We start from the raw sequence: 17,190 nt of genomic DNA on the forward strand, positions 1-17,190 counted from the left end.
CATCTCTAACAGAGATGAGAAGGCTTTGGAGAGTTTGTACAGCAGCCTTGCAGTTTAAGGGGAGCCTGCAAGAAAGCTGGAGAAGGACTTTTTACAAGAACATATAGAGACAGGACAAGTGGTGATGGCTTTAAGCTGAAAGAGGGTAGGCTTAGATTAGATATAGAGAAAAGACTTTTATGATGAAGGTGATGAGACACTGGAGCAGGTAGCCAGAGAAGTTGTGGATCTCCCATTACTGGAAGTGTTAAAGGCTGGGTTGGATGAGGCTCAGCCTAGTCTGGTGGAAGGTTTTCCTGCCAGCGGCTCAGGATTGGCTCGAGATGACGTTTAAGGCCCCTTTCAACCTAAGCTAGTCAGTGATTCTATGATTTGTGGTCAATCTCATAAATACCAATATCATCATCATCATCATCACCACTACCAGGTAATTTAATTTGCCTTGGAGATTTTCTACATTGTTGCAGTTAAAAATGGTCTCTCTCAAATCGTGTACAAAACATCTAAGTTGAAAGAACAGATGGGGGAATGCCTTCCAGACCTCTAATGGAAACATACTGCTGTTTCAAGATGATCAGTTGCCAAACTTGGGAACAGGAAATAATTTTTACCTGCAGGCATATTTATTTTTTACCTTTGCCTTAAAGAGATGTCTTCAGGTTAGTAAGAGAATGATTTTAAGCTTTTATGAGTTATAGTAGTATTATAATAAATAGCTATGGCAGATGAAATTCTGAAAGAATGCAGCTCCAGCAAGCAGTGATCAATTTAGCATTATTGTTGGTGCAATAATGCAATGCAGGTCTACTGATCTGTGGAAAGGAAAGAAGACAGTCTAGTATTCACACTTGTTCTGTGTATCCTTGTTCTCCCCCAGAGCTAGAGATGACTTGACTCCTGGAAATCAAGGTAATAAGGCATTTTCTGAATTATTTGGCATAAATGTTATTAACAGAATAGATCCAATGAATGGCTGATAGAAATGAGAGAGTGGGGTGACTGGGGAAATCCAAAAGTCAGAGTCTCTAATAGAATGTAAAGGTAATTGTGATCTTGAATCCTAAAATGCATGCCAATAGTACTGTTTAGCTCTCCTGTATGTTTTTGTAACTGCCAGCGTTCACCTATTATAAAGCCCTCCTGGGAATTTCTACAGCATCTGTATTTCTGTTCAACATAATTAGAATGAATTTTATTTGATCTGACAGATAACTGTTAGTGCTGAGACTTAATGAAAAAGCTACCTGTCCAGCTGTAGAGAAAAAATGACAGGAGTTGGAGGGCACTTAGCTAGGGTTAGCAGAGCCTGTGGCAGAGAGGATCCAAAATGTCCAGACCAATAATTTTGCTCATGTTTTGGACACCAGACTGCATGAATGAGTCCAAACTTATCTTTATTAATAGCAAGAAAAGAGCTGTAAAGTTATTTTATGTTGACTGTTCATTTAGCAAACTTCAAAGTTCAACTAGATTAGTCAGTGTTTTACAAATTCTAACTGTGGACAGGTATATTATGTAGCAGAAACTATTATGTATACTTCCTGCTGACAGACTAAGCCCTGTTTGTTACAGTCTTTTTACTTTTTTTCTTTTTCCTACATGAAAGGATAATTTAAGAATATAATAGCAAGCTACTTAAAAAAGGGAAAACAAGATACAGCTGCCCAGTTTTGATACCCCCCCTCTCTAACCACCTTGAGATCTATGGTAAGTCCATGCAAGTTTTGATGCCATCCTTTTCTCTCTCCTTTACGTTTGACTGAGATACATTTTCTATAACCCACACAAGACACAGGACTTTCATTATTTATAATCCATTGCAAAGGCCCTTAAAACTACATCTATATTTCTACATGTATTGAGGATAACAGAGAGTAGTTTGTGATGTTATATAGTCTTAGTCTCGTTTTGTTCATACTGCATAGCAGGTGGCTTTGTGTTTCTTCTGTGGGTCTTGGAGGAAAATGGTCTTTCTCGTGTTTTTTAAATGTATATTTATTGTTTTTCTTTCAAATTATTTATATGAAGGTGAATTTCCATTGGAAGCCACTAGAATAATCTTATTTTCTTTTTTATTTAAATATGAAACCATGAGTAAGTATATAGTAATAAGCCAAACATGTCCAAAACTATTCTCTGGCAACATCTTACATGGAATGGTCTCTATAAATACTAAGCGCTAATAAATTCTCTCAGTCTAAAAGCAAATTGTCTATTGTGAATGATATCCAGATTGAACTGAGTTCCTTAATGACACTCAATAATTTCTTGGAGAAAAAAAGGTCGTCTAGATGAAAATAGTGATGGTCTTTCTAAAAACTAATCCATTTAAAAGCTGGCATTTTTGGCACCCAGGAATATTCCCTCAAATGTCTAATTTGTTAAGATTGACATAGCTGGAGTATTTTTCTTGAATGTGTATAGAGACATGTGTGAAAGGTTGAGGGTGTAGAGACTGCAGAGAGAGTGTTAAAAGGAAAAGGACAGAAGCAGCCAAACTTGTCCCACCCTTGTCCACACTGCATACTTAACATTTGTTATCTTCAGAACCACACCCATGTCATTTTATGATTTGGAATCCTCAGAAATATGGAAGGGCATTGTCTCAGAGAGTGCCAGCTGGCACCGGTCACAGACAAAGCAGAGAAAGTGTTAAACATTTAAGTAGAATGTTCAATCCCTTTGGCTTGATCTTACCTCCAGACTGTATTCCATTTTGCAGTCGAGCTGCTTTGGGGGATCCAAAGAGCAGCATTTTGGCCACACCACATTATTTCAACACTTTTTGGCTTTTTAATTTTATTTTACCTTAGACAGCCGTGTTATGTGTAAGGATACAGAAAAGTCCACAGACTTAATCAGAAAAATCATAAAGCTGGGGGGTGAGATGGCGTTAGTCTGCATCAATACTTGTAAAACACAGTAGCAATTGGCACAGTATTGCTGATGCTCTCAGTTCCTCAGCACTCACTCCCAGTGGCCCCATTCTTTCCTTTTTACAAAAAACTATTTTCCTGCATTTTAATGGTAATCCTAAAAATACTAGGCCATGGAACAGCAATACTGCAAACAAGTTAAGAAAAAGGTGTAAATAAACAACAACACAGCTGGGAGAAATGGCTGGTGCCCCAGAGGGCTGTGCAGCCCTTCAGAAGGACCAGGACACATTGGAGGGGTGAGCAGAGAACTGTCTGAAACTCAACAGAGGAAAGTGCAGGAGAATAGTCCTCTGCACCTGGAGAAGAATAGTCCCCTGCACCAGGACAGGCTGGGTGCTGACCTGCTGGAAAGCAGCTCTGCAGAGAAGAACCTGGGTGTCCATGGACAACGTGGAAGAAGAATCATGGATAACAAGTTCTCCATGACTCAGCAGTGCCCTTGTGGCCAAGAAGGCCAATGGTGTCCTGGGGTGCATTAGGAAGAGCATTGCCAGCAGGTCAAGGGAATGAGATCCTTCCCCTCTACTCAGCCCTGGTGGGGCCACATTTGGAGTTCTGAGTCCAGTTCTGGGCTCCTCAATAGAAGAGGGACATGGAGCTCCTGGAGCAAGTCCAGGGGAGGGCAACAAAGATGATGAAGGGATTGGAGCATCGATCTTTTGAGAAAAGATTGAGGGAATTGGGCCTGATCAGCCTTGAAAACAGACAACTGAGAGTGGACCTCATCACTGCCCATCAGTATCTAAAAAGTGGTGTTGAGGAGGTTTCCAGGCTCTTCCCAGTGGTGCCAAGCAACAGGTCAAGAGATAAAGGGCAGAAACTGATGCACAGGAAATTCCTGAAATGAGGAAGAATTTCTTTGTTGTGCAGGTGACTTTGCACTGGCACAGACTGCCCAGAGAAGTGGAATCTCCCTGACTGGAGCTATTCAATAATCATCTGGACACAATCCTGTGCCACGTGCTCAAGGATGACCCTGCCTGAGCAGTGAGGTTGGACCACACGACCCATTCTGTGAGTCTGTGAAACCATGGAGTCAAGAGAAATTATGTACTGAGGAATCCTGTTTCTTGAGAGAAATGTGTACTGCATTGTGGGTGTTTATTTGGTGTTGGATTATGTTCCTGAGTGACAGGAAGAATGTTTTAGTATCTGTTGCCACAGAGAATGCTCTCATTGTAATATTTCTACTTTTCAGTGACAAAACCACTAAAGCTTAGAATTCTTTATATCACTACAGTTATAAAACTTCTGCCTGAATTTAATTTTAGAGTTGCTTGCTCATCAGAATTTTGTTATTGTTTATTTCTTCTTCCTTTCTATGCATTTATCCTAAAGCATATTTAGGGTAATTGCAAACAGGGGAGTTTTTGAGTTATAGTTGATATGTGCTGATCACAGGCTTTCAAATTTTAGCCCACAGTCTGTAGTTCTATACAAATATAATTGTTCAGTTTCTTTGGAGACACACAAAATGTATTATAGCAAACTACTTCTATGCATGAATAGACAACCTATGTGAAAACCTTAAATTATGAACAGCCCCTTGAAAACTAACTGCTGTATTCCTTCTGGTAGAAATCAGAGAGAAAAACTTCAAACAAATCTCTAAGAGACTTAATCGTATTGACTGAGAACAAAATGGTCATTAATGAACACAACTAAACCTTCTCACTTGACAGGATCTAAGTTGGAAGTTATGCATATCCAACCTAAAGAACCTTACATGAACTGTATTTTTTATATAGCATGTGATCCATAAGCTTTGACACCTGCAGCACTATGTCATTCAAAATTTGACACATTCATAATCACTAGTTGGATGTGAAAGTCATATTTCAGTAAAGTAGTATTGAGGAAAGAGAAAAGAAATTATTGAATATCTCTTGAGCAAAGCAAACTTCTGCTGTGATTTACCCTGTCCTATGAAAGTGTCACGCTTTCCCAGTAAGTAGATAGCCAGCCAAAAAAAAAGAGAAAAAAAGTAAAAAAACCAAACCCAGATGAAAATGAAAAGGCAAAGAATTTAAAAACTGAAATCATGATGGTTAATATTGCAATATGACAGTCTGATCTCAGAATATTTTGCAAACAAGTTGCACCAAAGTAGTTTTAATGAATTGTTCATCGTGTTCTGTACAGTACCAATTGAATCCCCTATCACATTTACTATGCCAGAAGGCTAAAATCTGCTAAAATGAACACTTCACATTTACTTTTAGGAAAATACTTTTAATATTCAGGAATAATTCAGTAAAACTTACTTCAAAGTCAAGGTCCGAATAACGTGATTTTCTTCTCTATTAAGCAGTAAAAAAAAAGAAAAAAGAGGTTTTATTAACAAGGGGACTATTCAAATCATATTAATGAGTCTAAATAACATTCTTTTGTTCCTATCAGGTATATATTAGGTGTTTTGTAAGAAGATAGAGATTTTTATCTTGATAATTTAAGAGTAATGTGTGACTTTGCATAGTTTATTAGACCAGTATCATCATATTTTCTCTGAAATAAACCAGAATGCACTTCAGTGGGATGCATAATGTGCATGTTATTTGCATGCAATTGAACCTGTTGCTGTATAAAATATTTCTATACTTTCTGTGGTATTTGAAAATTATCATCATATTTATACATTTTTACGCAGGTACCTATACATATCTATGATTTAGACTTTTTATAGGTTTACAGAAATTGATTCTTTCCTACATCAGGCTTACATTGGTACAACTCCATTGATTTTAATGGAATAAATGACAGCAAAATCAAGCCGAAGCCACAGCTTCAGCTTGTTTGTTTGCAATGGCAATCTGAATGGAGAAAGCAATGACTTTGTTTTAAATTTATGACAAATCGGATTCAAAGCATCTGATATAAAGCAAGAATGATTTACTAGTGAAGTAATCACTTGTATAAAATGCAACAGAATATGATTGCTTAGACACACTACAAATAATTTAGCACAGAATTTTTTAGATCCAAAAAGAAATCAATTATAAAGTCAAATTATATCAAAAAGAAGCAGAAATATTATAGAGAAGGGATAAAAATATATTTTTCTTTTAAAGTTGGAAATTAAATGGCTTGCAATAGATTAAAGAGATGCAGAAAGAAGAAGCTAGGTTGTGAGAGCTGAAAAGAATGCAAAAAAATTGAGAATGAGAAAAAAGATACATTTGTCTACAGGAAGGAGGGTTAAAGAAGAAAAAGGTACTCCCAAACCCAAAAAGGCTTGCTTTGAAGCTTAACTCTAATTTTTATGATAGCATATGATGGCTTTAAGTCACGGTGAAGGGACCTTTTCACACTGCATTTAATTTCTTCAGTGAAGAAGAATCAAACTCACTAAGTCAAGAGGAAGAATCTTTCTGATTTTGATATTATTTGGTTTAACAAACCTGCAGGTTTTAGTAAGCTGCTTTGTTTTCCTGGAATTGAAAGGAATGATTTTACAAGTCTTCCAGCTGTAAAAAGTGGAAGATGTTTGGTCTCCGAGCCCTTGATTATACCACTTTGTGACATGTTGTCTGGTTTTGTAGTAAAATTTTAATCCTCCATTCCACAATAATATCAGGAATATTACTGCAACACTGTAGACACTCTGATGCGTAAAGATTTCTGAGGCTCTATAAAATAACAGTCTAAGCTAAAACCACCCACGAAAAAAAGCTTTGGAGAAGGTATCTTTAATCATCAAGGGCTGATTTAAAGAGAATCTATGCATTTGTGATGAGGAATGATCTACTTTTAAGGTACAATTAGACCACATCTACCATTGAAAAGGCTCAGTGGCTACAAAATAAGAAACACGTACAACAGATAATGCAGTGAAATTTATAGAAGTAACTTTGAAAAATGTTTGAAAAAGCTATTTTTAAGTTAGAGTTCAGTAATAAACCTGATACCAATGAATCCTAAGTAAAAATACAGCAAATTTAGGAAAAAAAAGGTTCAGTTGGCTAGGTACTGTGATTTGTAAAATTGAAACATTTGTATATTTCTTTGTGTGCTTGACTGCAGTGAAAATATTCCTGGCATAGCTGGATTATTAGGTTTTGCACCCAGACAACTCTATCACTGCTTACATGGTGAAAATACATAACCATCAGACAGCAAAATATTCAGCTGTGCTACTGTCAGAGAGAGGCAAGTATTGCAATTCAGCTGTTAGCTCACACCAGTTATGACTAAACAGGTCATATACCACAGGTTTTTCTCAGTGAGGATTTTTCTAGGGCTCAACAAGAACCTATCACAAAAACATTTATTTTAAACTTATATAGTAAGGAACATCTGTTCCTGAGCTTGTGCTTCACATTTTTTGTGTGGCTGCATACAATGAAATACAGTTACAAGCGCTGCCCGAGCATCAAACATAAAATGTGTGTAACTGCCACAGGAGCAGAAAAGTTCTGCAAGGTTTGAAAACCAAAGGATGCTGGTTATGAATGTGATCCTGAACCATGGAAAGTTATTTGCAATACTGTCACTGACATCACTAGGTACACGATCAGGTCCTCCTGGGTGCTACATCATTGTCCTGAAATGACAGCAGGGTTATTTTTTGAGAGGGGGAACATATTCAGAAGCATGAAGTCATTAGGAAACTTACAAGGATGAAGGAGTTTCCACTCAGTCTCAATTGGAAGTTGAAATTTTACTCAATTATTCTAGTTTCTGTATGATATATAACAGCCATGAAAAAAGTTGCATTAATTGTGACTGCATATATTCTTTTCCTCTTATATGAAGTTTGTTATGTCTCTTTTGGCTGATGAAAATGGAGCTTTCCACACATACCTAAATGCTTTCAGAAATCAACCATCTAGCTCATTCTACATATTAAACTGACAAAAGGCAATTGAGTGGAATAAGGGGGTGAATTTCCTTGTGTCAAATGAGCTGCTGAACTGGTCACACCAATATGTTTTTTTCCAAAAAGCTGTTCCCTTTATGCACCTGCAAAACTGAGAATTATTTTAGCAACACAAAAATTACACTGGAAGTTGGTGGGTTTTTCCCAAGGATCAGTTGGAGATTCACTCGAGTATTAATGTTAAAAGAATACAAATAGCAAAAAACTGTAAAGGATATTATCTATGGTTTGCCTCATTTAGTATTTTGTATTTGACCAGGTCCTGCTATGATGTTTCAGGAATGATACAAGTATCATTCCTGAAAGTATAAAATCGCATTTCTACTACAATACCTTCCGTAAGTCTTCAGTAGTTTCAGAATTTCCTTGGGAGGAGCTTATTCTGAAATCTAAAATGTGCTGAGGTAGTGAATTCCACAGTTTAAATATGTAAAACATGACGAAGGAAATTAGGTTGTTTATCGCTTTGACATATTATTGATATTCCTCTTTTTGATATTATAGGAGACATGAATAATAGTTTCCTATTCCCTCCTCACTCATCTGTTCTCCAAGCTGAAGAGCCCCAAATGCTGCAGAACTGCAAGGGTCAGTAATAAAGGGAGTGTATAAAACCTGAAGATCCATGCAATTAGTTTTGCATGGAAACTACTAAGGGAATTAATTAATTAATAATTAATTTAAAATTAATAATTACTAAGGGAAACAGTGGAATCCCTTCACTCTAGTTTTGAAAGTGAAGTTTGACTAAGTTTTAGAGACATACATTGTAGATGTTCTTGCACTGATAGAAAAGATGACCTGACAAGAATTTTTCCATCTCTGACTTCTATGGCTCTTTAATCTTAATTGATAAAACCAATTTTATGTCGAAAAAAACCCGTACCCTTCATGCCAGAGCCAAAATAAAACTCTGTGAAAAGAGATTTGTGTAGTAATTTATTTTAAATCAATTTTGCTTTGTGCTAATCACGTATAGCTTCTCTGTGTAATTCCAGAACAACTTTAAACTCTGCTGAGGGACAAAAATAGAATTTTGAAGAATAATTTCCATACACCAGCACACACTAATCTGCTGGCACCAGGAAAGAGCTGCTCCGACGAAAAGACTAATAAAATCCCTCTCCATGTCTGTAAAATGACAAATGCCTGTTTTTCTTCTTATTCTACTCTGCATTACACCACTATCTGATTAATTACATCAGATACTCCTAAAGATATATTTCATTGTGCAAAGCATAATTGAAACCAGAGATACCATATTATAGAGAGGGCTATAACCATGCTTCCATTAATATAAAGTCCTATTATCAGCAGTTTATAATTTGCTCTGAGATGAGATTTGACACACAAGATCTTAGCCCGAGGAGGATTTTTTCCCAGGAAAAAAGTAAAGAAAAATCTGATTTGACCCTCAGAGATATAAAGGTGGAAGATATAAAGATGGTTTTGATTTTAAATGCCTTTTGTGTATATATAACTGAAAAACACTCTAGTTTTTTAATAGGAGATTGTTGGCTACTAGCTCATAACATGAGCTAGACATAAAGGCAGTAAATTTTCATGGAAAAAGAATTTAATGTGGGAATTTTAAGTCTTTAAACACACTAGCAAATTTAGTATGCCAATACACAGCATAAACATAACTTCAAATATCTCACTTGAAAAGTATTCTGACAAATTGTTGTGTCCTGCTGCTCCCTGTTTTTATAGGGCAGCCTGAATATTTATTTACTTAATCAACTAAGACCACTTGCTTTGTGTTTCTGAATGCTTTGAGGGTAAATGTAGCACTTGTTAAATAGGCAATGATAATATAAAGTCTGCAATATATGCTGCATTTTACAAGACTGATTAAAATTTCAATGCTTCACATCTTCAGTTACTACAATAAACTCTGCCTGATTCTACCCCCCACTTCTGTAAGATACCCTGAAAATAACCTGCATCAATTTCTGAAGTCAGAGGACTCTGGGACCTATTCAATCAAGTGAAAGAAAGAGAGGGTTGTTACAGGGCTAGACTTCATTTTACTGAGAGTCACAAAATTGGCAAGAGCTGTCTCCACAGCTTATTGAAGAATGAAATGAGGAATGGAAGGGATAGAAATCTGAGATACAGAATGCCTGAAAATATATGCAATGTGGAAACATGATAAAGAAGAAATTCCTGTGGTGCTCATCTCTATATTTTTGTTCTCTCTTTTTTTTACTTCTCATGTCATAAATCAAAATCACAACATTTTGCTTTATTTCCCTGCCTGATGCTCTGGTACTTTATAGATGAAATTGACTATTTTAACTTTGTATTTTTCCCTTCTTTTCCTGGTTTGGGAATTGGGTTTATTATTATTATTTTAGATCTTGTTCCTTCCCTGCTGTTTTTATCTCATTCTTCCTAATACCTTAATTTTGTTTTTCCTCCATTTCTGCCATATTTCCCACCTTTTTTTTTTCTGCTCTTTACCGATCTTTAATTTTTCTTTGCATTTCACTATCTTAAACATACCCCTTTATTTTCTCAGCTGTAGCAGTATTTTCTTCCTTAAGTCCCTTGTCAGTGATTTGCCAAGGACCTACAGAGTTGACTGAATGTATTAAGAGCTCTCATAAATGAATATGGAAGGATTATTTTGGTCACACAATCAACTTACTACACATAAAAATCTCACAGCAGAATCTGAGACAGAAAAACAAAGAAGATAAGAGACTGGAAAGAGAATTTCAGTTCTTTACGTGACAAATAATTTGTGAAGTCCTTTCCTTCCTGTTCTTGTAAAGCACATGACATTTCCTCACTCCACCCCCCTTAATAAATGTTTCTATTGCCTGTATTTGCATGTTTTTAATTTTATAATATTTTATAGTCTTTGTCTTCTTTCAGCTCTTTTCCATTTCTGCTTAGACTACGCTAACCACAGTTCCCTTCAAAGAACCGTTCATTCTTCCACAAAGCTAACAATGCAAGTCTCTTCACAGGTATCTACTTCTTCATCCATTTTTTTTTTTGCCCAATAAAAAGAGATTAATTACTTTTTCTGGAGATATGTTTCCCAGATCAACTTCTTCCTCTACATTTAATCCTCCTTTCCTCTGCATCTAAGTGTCTGGGAATGCAATACTTCACTTCAAAGTAATTTCACTTTAATGAGCACAACACTCAGTGTACATTTTCAAAACAACAACCATTCCAAAAGACTGAATTGAGTGTTCTCTTCATTAAAATCAAAACACTTTGAACTGAAGGAGCATACTACAAGCCACTTTGATGCCAAGGTAGCAAAGCCAGTTTTAATCCATGCATATAAGGAATGTTCAGGAGATTAACCAGATATTTGATTAGTCCTCCTCAGAAACTCTGTGTTGTGCTAATATGCCTGCCTGTGCCTATAATCACATAAGTACTGTTGGGTGCATACCAAATACAATAAAAATCACCGATTTGCACATTGCAAATCTGCACGTCCTTAAATTTATACTTATCTGGGCAATACTTGTATGTAAATATTATGGCATTCTCAAGCTATCTTTTGCACACTAAAATTCCTTCAGACATAGTAAAGCATTTAATTGTTCACATCTAAGCATTTCCTTAGGAAAAAAAATAGATGAAAAAGTTTTAGAAGAAAGTTTGTGACAAACAGGAGGATGCATCTGACTAAATTTAGGACATCAACATGTTTGGTGCTTGTGTTTGAACTACTCATTCTGGCTTCCTCTATGGAATCTGAAAAGAGACACATGCACTGAGGTATGTAATTTACTTCATCCTGGAGCAGATGTCTAAAAGTGGCCTAAAAAGGGCTATTTGTCTCAACTGACTCTATAGGGGAGCCAAATGTGAAGAGCTCTTTGTCCAATTCAGAAGGGGAATGTCTACATTTAGATATTTAATGGTAGGGTTGGTGGATCCTCCTTTCAGGGTTAGAAGTCAGGATATAAGTTTTTTTGTGCTGATATTGTAGCTGTGTTCCTAGTACAAGCTGATAGGAGGGGGAAGCTTTCTGCTGCTCAGGATATTCTCCTTTAGAGCTGGTCTAGTCATGCTCTGTCAGGAAAGAGGTGGGTAGGGTGATCTTGAATGTCCTGCTGCAGTTTTTGCTGCTCCATAATGTCTGACAAAGCCCTGTCTTTTGAAAAGTCTTGCAATCTTCCAAAAACCAAATTCCTTGCCTCCCCATTTTTACTTTGTTTAAGGCAGACACAAATGTTAATCCAGCGGGTCACTTCCAGCCAATAACATTTCGGGCTTTGCCTCAACCCTTGCTTCTTACACATCTGCATAGTAAAAACACAATCACATTCTTTATCTGGGTGGATCTGCTTATCAGGATCTGTTTGAGACTCTGATTTTCTTCTACATACAATTTTCTTTCATGCTCCTATCTTCCTTTCAGTGCAGCACATCTTTATCTTCAGTTCAGTGCAGCACATCCTCATCCAGTAATTTTGGGAATCACAAAGGCAGACACAAAAGCTGAAACAGTTTCTTTAATTTCTGACCTGCCCTAGTATCTGTGCTTTTTTCCTAATACATGGGTTATGCTGGGTTTCATGAGGTTTACAAACATAACTGGTTTTCTGGATCAAAATACAGCCTGCTAAACCTAGTATGTTTCCCAAGTTAGAAGAAGCTACATATTTACTATTTTGTAATGTTTTACTGCATTTTCTACTACATATTAGTCCCTCCTGAGTGTAAAAATGATCTACAGAATGGTGACTGAGATTCTGTGTCTACACCCCATCTTAGAGATAAAGTTAAAATATGATACAAATACAGTTAGAAAAATAACTTTAAAGGAGCAGTACATTATACTGATCAATTTTCAGACCTATACTCCAAAGTGGTGTCAGGAACTATAATTTTGTGTACAATGAAGTAACTATTGTCACAATTTTTACAACTTAACTAAGATCTGATCTTTTTTTTTTTTTTAAGGTGTCCTAGATGAACTTTGTCATCAATGGAAGAAAAGAGGCATCACCAGAAATTTATTTATAGTGGAGGTTTGGTGGCAAATATGTCCATCTTCTCAAAGAATTATGAATCTTCCTCACATATCCATATGTCTAATATTAACTGGACTGGATTTAAGCCTCTGTACCTGACAAAAATGATCTGAAAGATGGAATTGTAGATAGCTGGGAGAGGATACTGCTGGAAGGTGACCTTATCTATTCTGCTTCTGGGGTTGCATTAAATTTGAGAACTCCTGTGCATCACCCAAGATCTATTAACTAAAATACCTGAACTGAGGGCAGTAATTTCTTTAACAATGCAGACTTGCTTTGAAAGATCCTGTCTGAGAACTGAAAAGGCAAGCATTTAAACTATCTTTTAGAAATAATTTTGAAAATTTCTTCAAGATTATACATATTCACTTTAACAACAACCAAAACATAGATAATTTTTGATTCCTTGCAGATCCGCACACTTCATTTTCTAATAATTTTTAAGTTGAATCAACTCTTGTAAAAACTTATTGTAGTATGCACACAATATAAACAGCACAGAAAATATTTTCCTTTCAAAGCCTGTAAAGATATCTCTTAAAAAGAATCTAAATTCTGATATTCTGCCCAAACTCTTCATAAAACTTCATCTTCATCAAACTTCAATTCCATTTTAAAAGAAGCATCTATAAGTATCCACCATTTATGAAGTATCAGCTACACTTGCATCTAAAAATTGAAAAATAAGGCTGAGTCTCTTCTTCCCTACGCAGACGGGTCTAAACACTGTAGAGCCATGGCTAATCGCTTCAAGTTTGCACAATAAAGTAGAATTTTTTTCCATGCGTGACTTCTTTCAGAGAATGAGTGAGTACCATGTTTTTCTCATTTGTCTTTCTCTTTCCCACAAAATGCCATGTTTCACAAAATCTGACGCGCTGGTGAAATGTATTCCCAGGTCTTAAGGAGGTCCAAGTATGAAATAAACTCCAGCTCACTACTGGCTTTCACATGTAAAAGCTTAATAAGAATGGCAGTATTTGATGCTTAGGTCTTAACCATTTATTTCAACAGTTTTCACTTTGAAAATGCTTAAATCCCACAGACAGATTGTAGTAATAACTGAAAGCCTTTTAAAGGCTTTTCAGTTCACTTTTGCAATCTGACTGGAATCTATGATACTCCACACGAAGCCCACCTGTACCTATTGCACACATCAGTTGTACCAATGCCTGCATGCACATGCAAACAAAACTAAATCAGTAAATGGTGAACTATTGGATGGAAGAATCCAAGATTTACACCAATGAGAGCAGAATCAGACCTATCATATCTGAGACAGATATGATTGTCAGCAATAAAACGGCAAATATTTTCAGCTGCATGTGCTTGCAGGTAGGGCCAATGATTAGCACTTTTATCTTGCAGGAATAGTTTTTCTTCTCATAGCAACACAGAATTTTCCAGTGGACTTTACCTGGTAGGTCACGAAATCCTCGGCAGTCGTGTGGAATGTTAAATCTCCAGAACTATATTTTTTCATACAGACTGGCTCTGAAACTTTAGTCTTGTTTTCTAGGTATAAACACTTCTGATAATAAGAGAAATATGAACAGCAGTGTATGATCCCAAACAATAATTTATACTGAATTAAAACATTAGCTTCACCCCTTAGACACAAGACACAATTTATTGTCTTACCATAAAATTAGAGCAACAGAGCATGCAATTTGTTTATGCACCACTGACCTCTAAAGAGCTCATTGATATTGTGGATCCAGTTTCACTTCTTGATAATCCTGCATTGTCATCCAGCTCTGAAGCAATGAAATTCTTCACTGCTGTGCGGGGCTCAAACGGCAAACTCTGCATATGTTCTTGGGTGGGAAGATGCTGGTCTAAATTGATATTAAATTGGTCCATTACAGAGGGATTCATATTGAACTCAGGATTAACTTTGTAGTGCAGCAGCCTTTCATGAGGCAAGGTATCCATGCCTATATTCATTTTGCTTTCATCTTTCAGGGATGGCTGGGTATTTACTGAGCCCCGGGGCATGACTATATAGTCGCTCTCTATCATCCGCTCTTGAGGATGGACTATGTCCATATCTGCACCTCTCAAATTGTCGTCAGTGCATAAATACACAGTCCTCCTCAGCTCGCTGTTGTCTTTTTTCAAGCACTGATTGGCCAGTTCACTCATACTCATAGGCATGTGGAGACCTGTTGGTTGCTGGATGATGACTTTGGAGATGATGTTTCCAGGCAAGGTTGAATAGCTCATTCCTTCTGGGTTTGGTCCCTTTTCCTCCTCTTCATCATTTAGTGAAATTCTAGAAAGTGTTCCTGTTATAGTGGCTGCTCTGCAAGGTCCAATGTCTTTATGCAGAACTGTGGGCCAGAGAATAGGATTCTTACAGCATGAAACCATATCAACCTAACACTGCTTTTTATTGTGGCTTTATCTAGCAGTGATTCTTTACCAGTGTATCTTCTAAAATATTTTTTATCCACTTATTAGCTTTCATGTTATAAATATTGTTTTTGGAAAAGCTTTTCTGTGATTTTGGGTTTTTTGTTCTCTTAATTTGCTGTGTATAACCGACACTGATCTCTGACTAACTTCAGTCACTTATACGACTTAAAACCACTTCATTTGTTCCTACTGACTTCTATAGATTTTAGGTGAGTTAGAGCTTAAGCACAAGCCTGCCATGTGGAACTCATTAAGGGTTTTCCAAAAAAATACAGTATGACATCCCTACTGCCATTATTAACTCCACATAACCTTCTGGAAAATGTCAAACAGATTGTAAGGCAGAATCATTTTGTCAATCCATTGTAATGACCCACCATAAGACTATAACTATGAGCATGTGTTCCTAAACTCCTAAATGTTCCTTTTCACTGACTTTTAAAAACTCTTCTCTGTAAATTATGTTTTAAATAAAAGTGACAAAAGAATTACCACATTGGGAAAAAATTCCATTGGTATGGAAAGAATATTTTACTGTATCTGGAAAGGTTATAAAGAATATAAACATGTTTTATAGCAGAGTCATAATCCACTTCTGTTCTAGGCCTAGACCTTCCTGGTCAAACTTGTAGCAACATTCAATGATTTTTTTGGGGGCGAGGTTTACATGTAAAAGTTACTAATCCTGTTATAAAATTCAAAATTTCCAGAAGCATTGAAGAATGGCTTCAAAAGCAAAGCAGCTATTCAATCACAATTATTAATCTTTCAAAAAACAAACAAACAAACAAAAAAAAAAAAAAAGAAGAAGAAGAAGAAGAAGAAGAAAAAAAAGTACGTCTATAATCCAAAATCTGTAATGAAAGAAAAAGGGTAGAAAACAATTAAAGTAACCAATTGCTGGACTTATTCCAGCTGCCTACAGGGATTTTCTGGTCCTGGTTGAAAATATTTTCATTCACACCAGTGCTATTTTATACAACAAAACCCAGCTCATGGGCTGAGACAGAAAGACAGACTCAAGTATCTAGGTTTTACATTTGCATAGATTCTGGTTGCCCAAGGGCTCTGATGACCCAGATCCCCCAGCACCCGCCTGTCAGTTCACTGCCTTTTCCATAGCAAGCAGCTCATAAGACATCTGACTCTCCTTCCTCACACTAAACTAACTCGCATTTTTTCCATTATGAAAATAATGATTTTCTTCTAAACAACAGTGCACAAATACCTGAATTCAGTGTCTGCTTCATTGTTTCCAGTGACACTTGTTCAGACATTTCAAACAGTGATCTATCCTTAATTTTTTTCATTATCAGAAAGTGAGTTCAAATGCTTATCAAGTAAAGCCTGTTCATAACAGCATTCAAAGTCAATCTCCTTTAGGACACCTCTGGCAAGGCCCTCTGTACTGCAGAGCTATGTTATCACAGAAGTGGGAACTACATGGATCAATGCTGGATTTTTGTCTGCATTGGATGGTGACACACAGGCATTTGTGCTACAATGCGCTACCCTGATTCCTTCAAAATACATGTGCATATTAAAACTGATCTGTAGGGAAGAACTAAGTCTATATAGCAAGAAACTCACTCACCTTTTTTAAAGGTGGGTGACTGGAAACTCAAACTTCACCTTAATGAGATCAGCTTTCTTGGCTCTGCATTTAGCCAGTGAAGAGAAAGTGTCCTTTAGGTGGCTGATGCAGAAGAGCTAAATCAGGCTTCTGCTCTGACTCACCCCATAGAGAGGACACACTCTCCCTTTATTGAAAACTGAGGGTGTTTAGGCAAGACTGTTTCCCTAGGAAAAACTGTCCTTTGGAAATATCTCCTAGATTAAAATACTTCTGTAGAGTTTAAATAGTAATTTATTTTATACTGCACTATTTAAGCAAGGTTGGCAAATAAATAGGTGAAAATTTGTTGTCTTTAATATATGGAAA

The 17,190-nt window shown here is 36.5% G+C and overlaps 1 protein-coding gene across 6 annotated transcripts in view; it reads right to left on the bottom strand.

The window, feature by feature from the left end:
• Positions 1-17,190, bottom strand: part of ADGRB3 (adhesion G protein-coupled receptor B3) — a 446,791-nt gene that overhangs the window by 5,892 nt on the left and 423,709 nt on the right. For 4 of the 6 annotated variants that reach the window (XM_036381331.2, XM_054514463.1, XM_036381328.2 and 1 more), the window contains 3 exons: positions 14,520-15,163; positions 14,248-14,361; positions 5,204-5,239 (listed from right to left, as the gene is read on the bottom strand). In XM_036381331.2, the coding sequence (XP_036237224.1) occupies positions 5,204-5,239; positions 14,248-14,361; positions 14,520-15,163 (794 nt within the window). The remainder of the gene's footprint in view (positions 1-5,203; positions 5,240-14,247; positions 14,362-14,519; positions 15,164-17,190) is intronic. The other 2 variants (XM_036381332.2, XM_036381333.2) reach the window with 2 other exon arrangements.

This window comes from Molothrus ater, chromosome 3 (genome assembly GCF_012460135.2).
Source record: "Molothrus ater isolate BHLD 08-10-18 breed brown headed cowbird chromosome 3, BPBGC_Mater_1.1, whole genome shotgun sequence".
Taxonomy (NCBI): Eukaryota; Metazoa; Chordata; class Aves; order Passeriformes; family Icteridae; genus Molothrus; species Molothrus ater.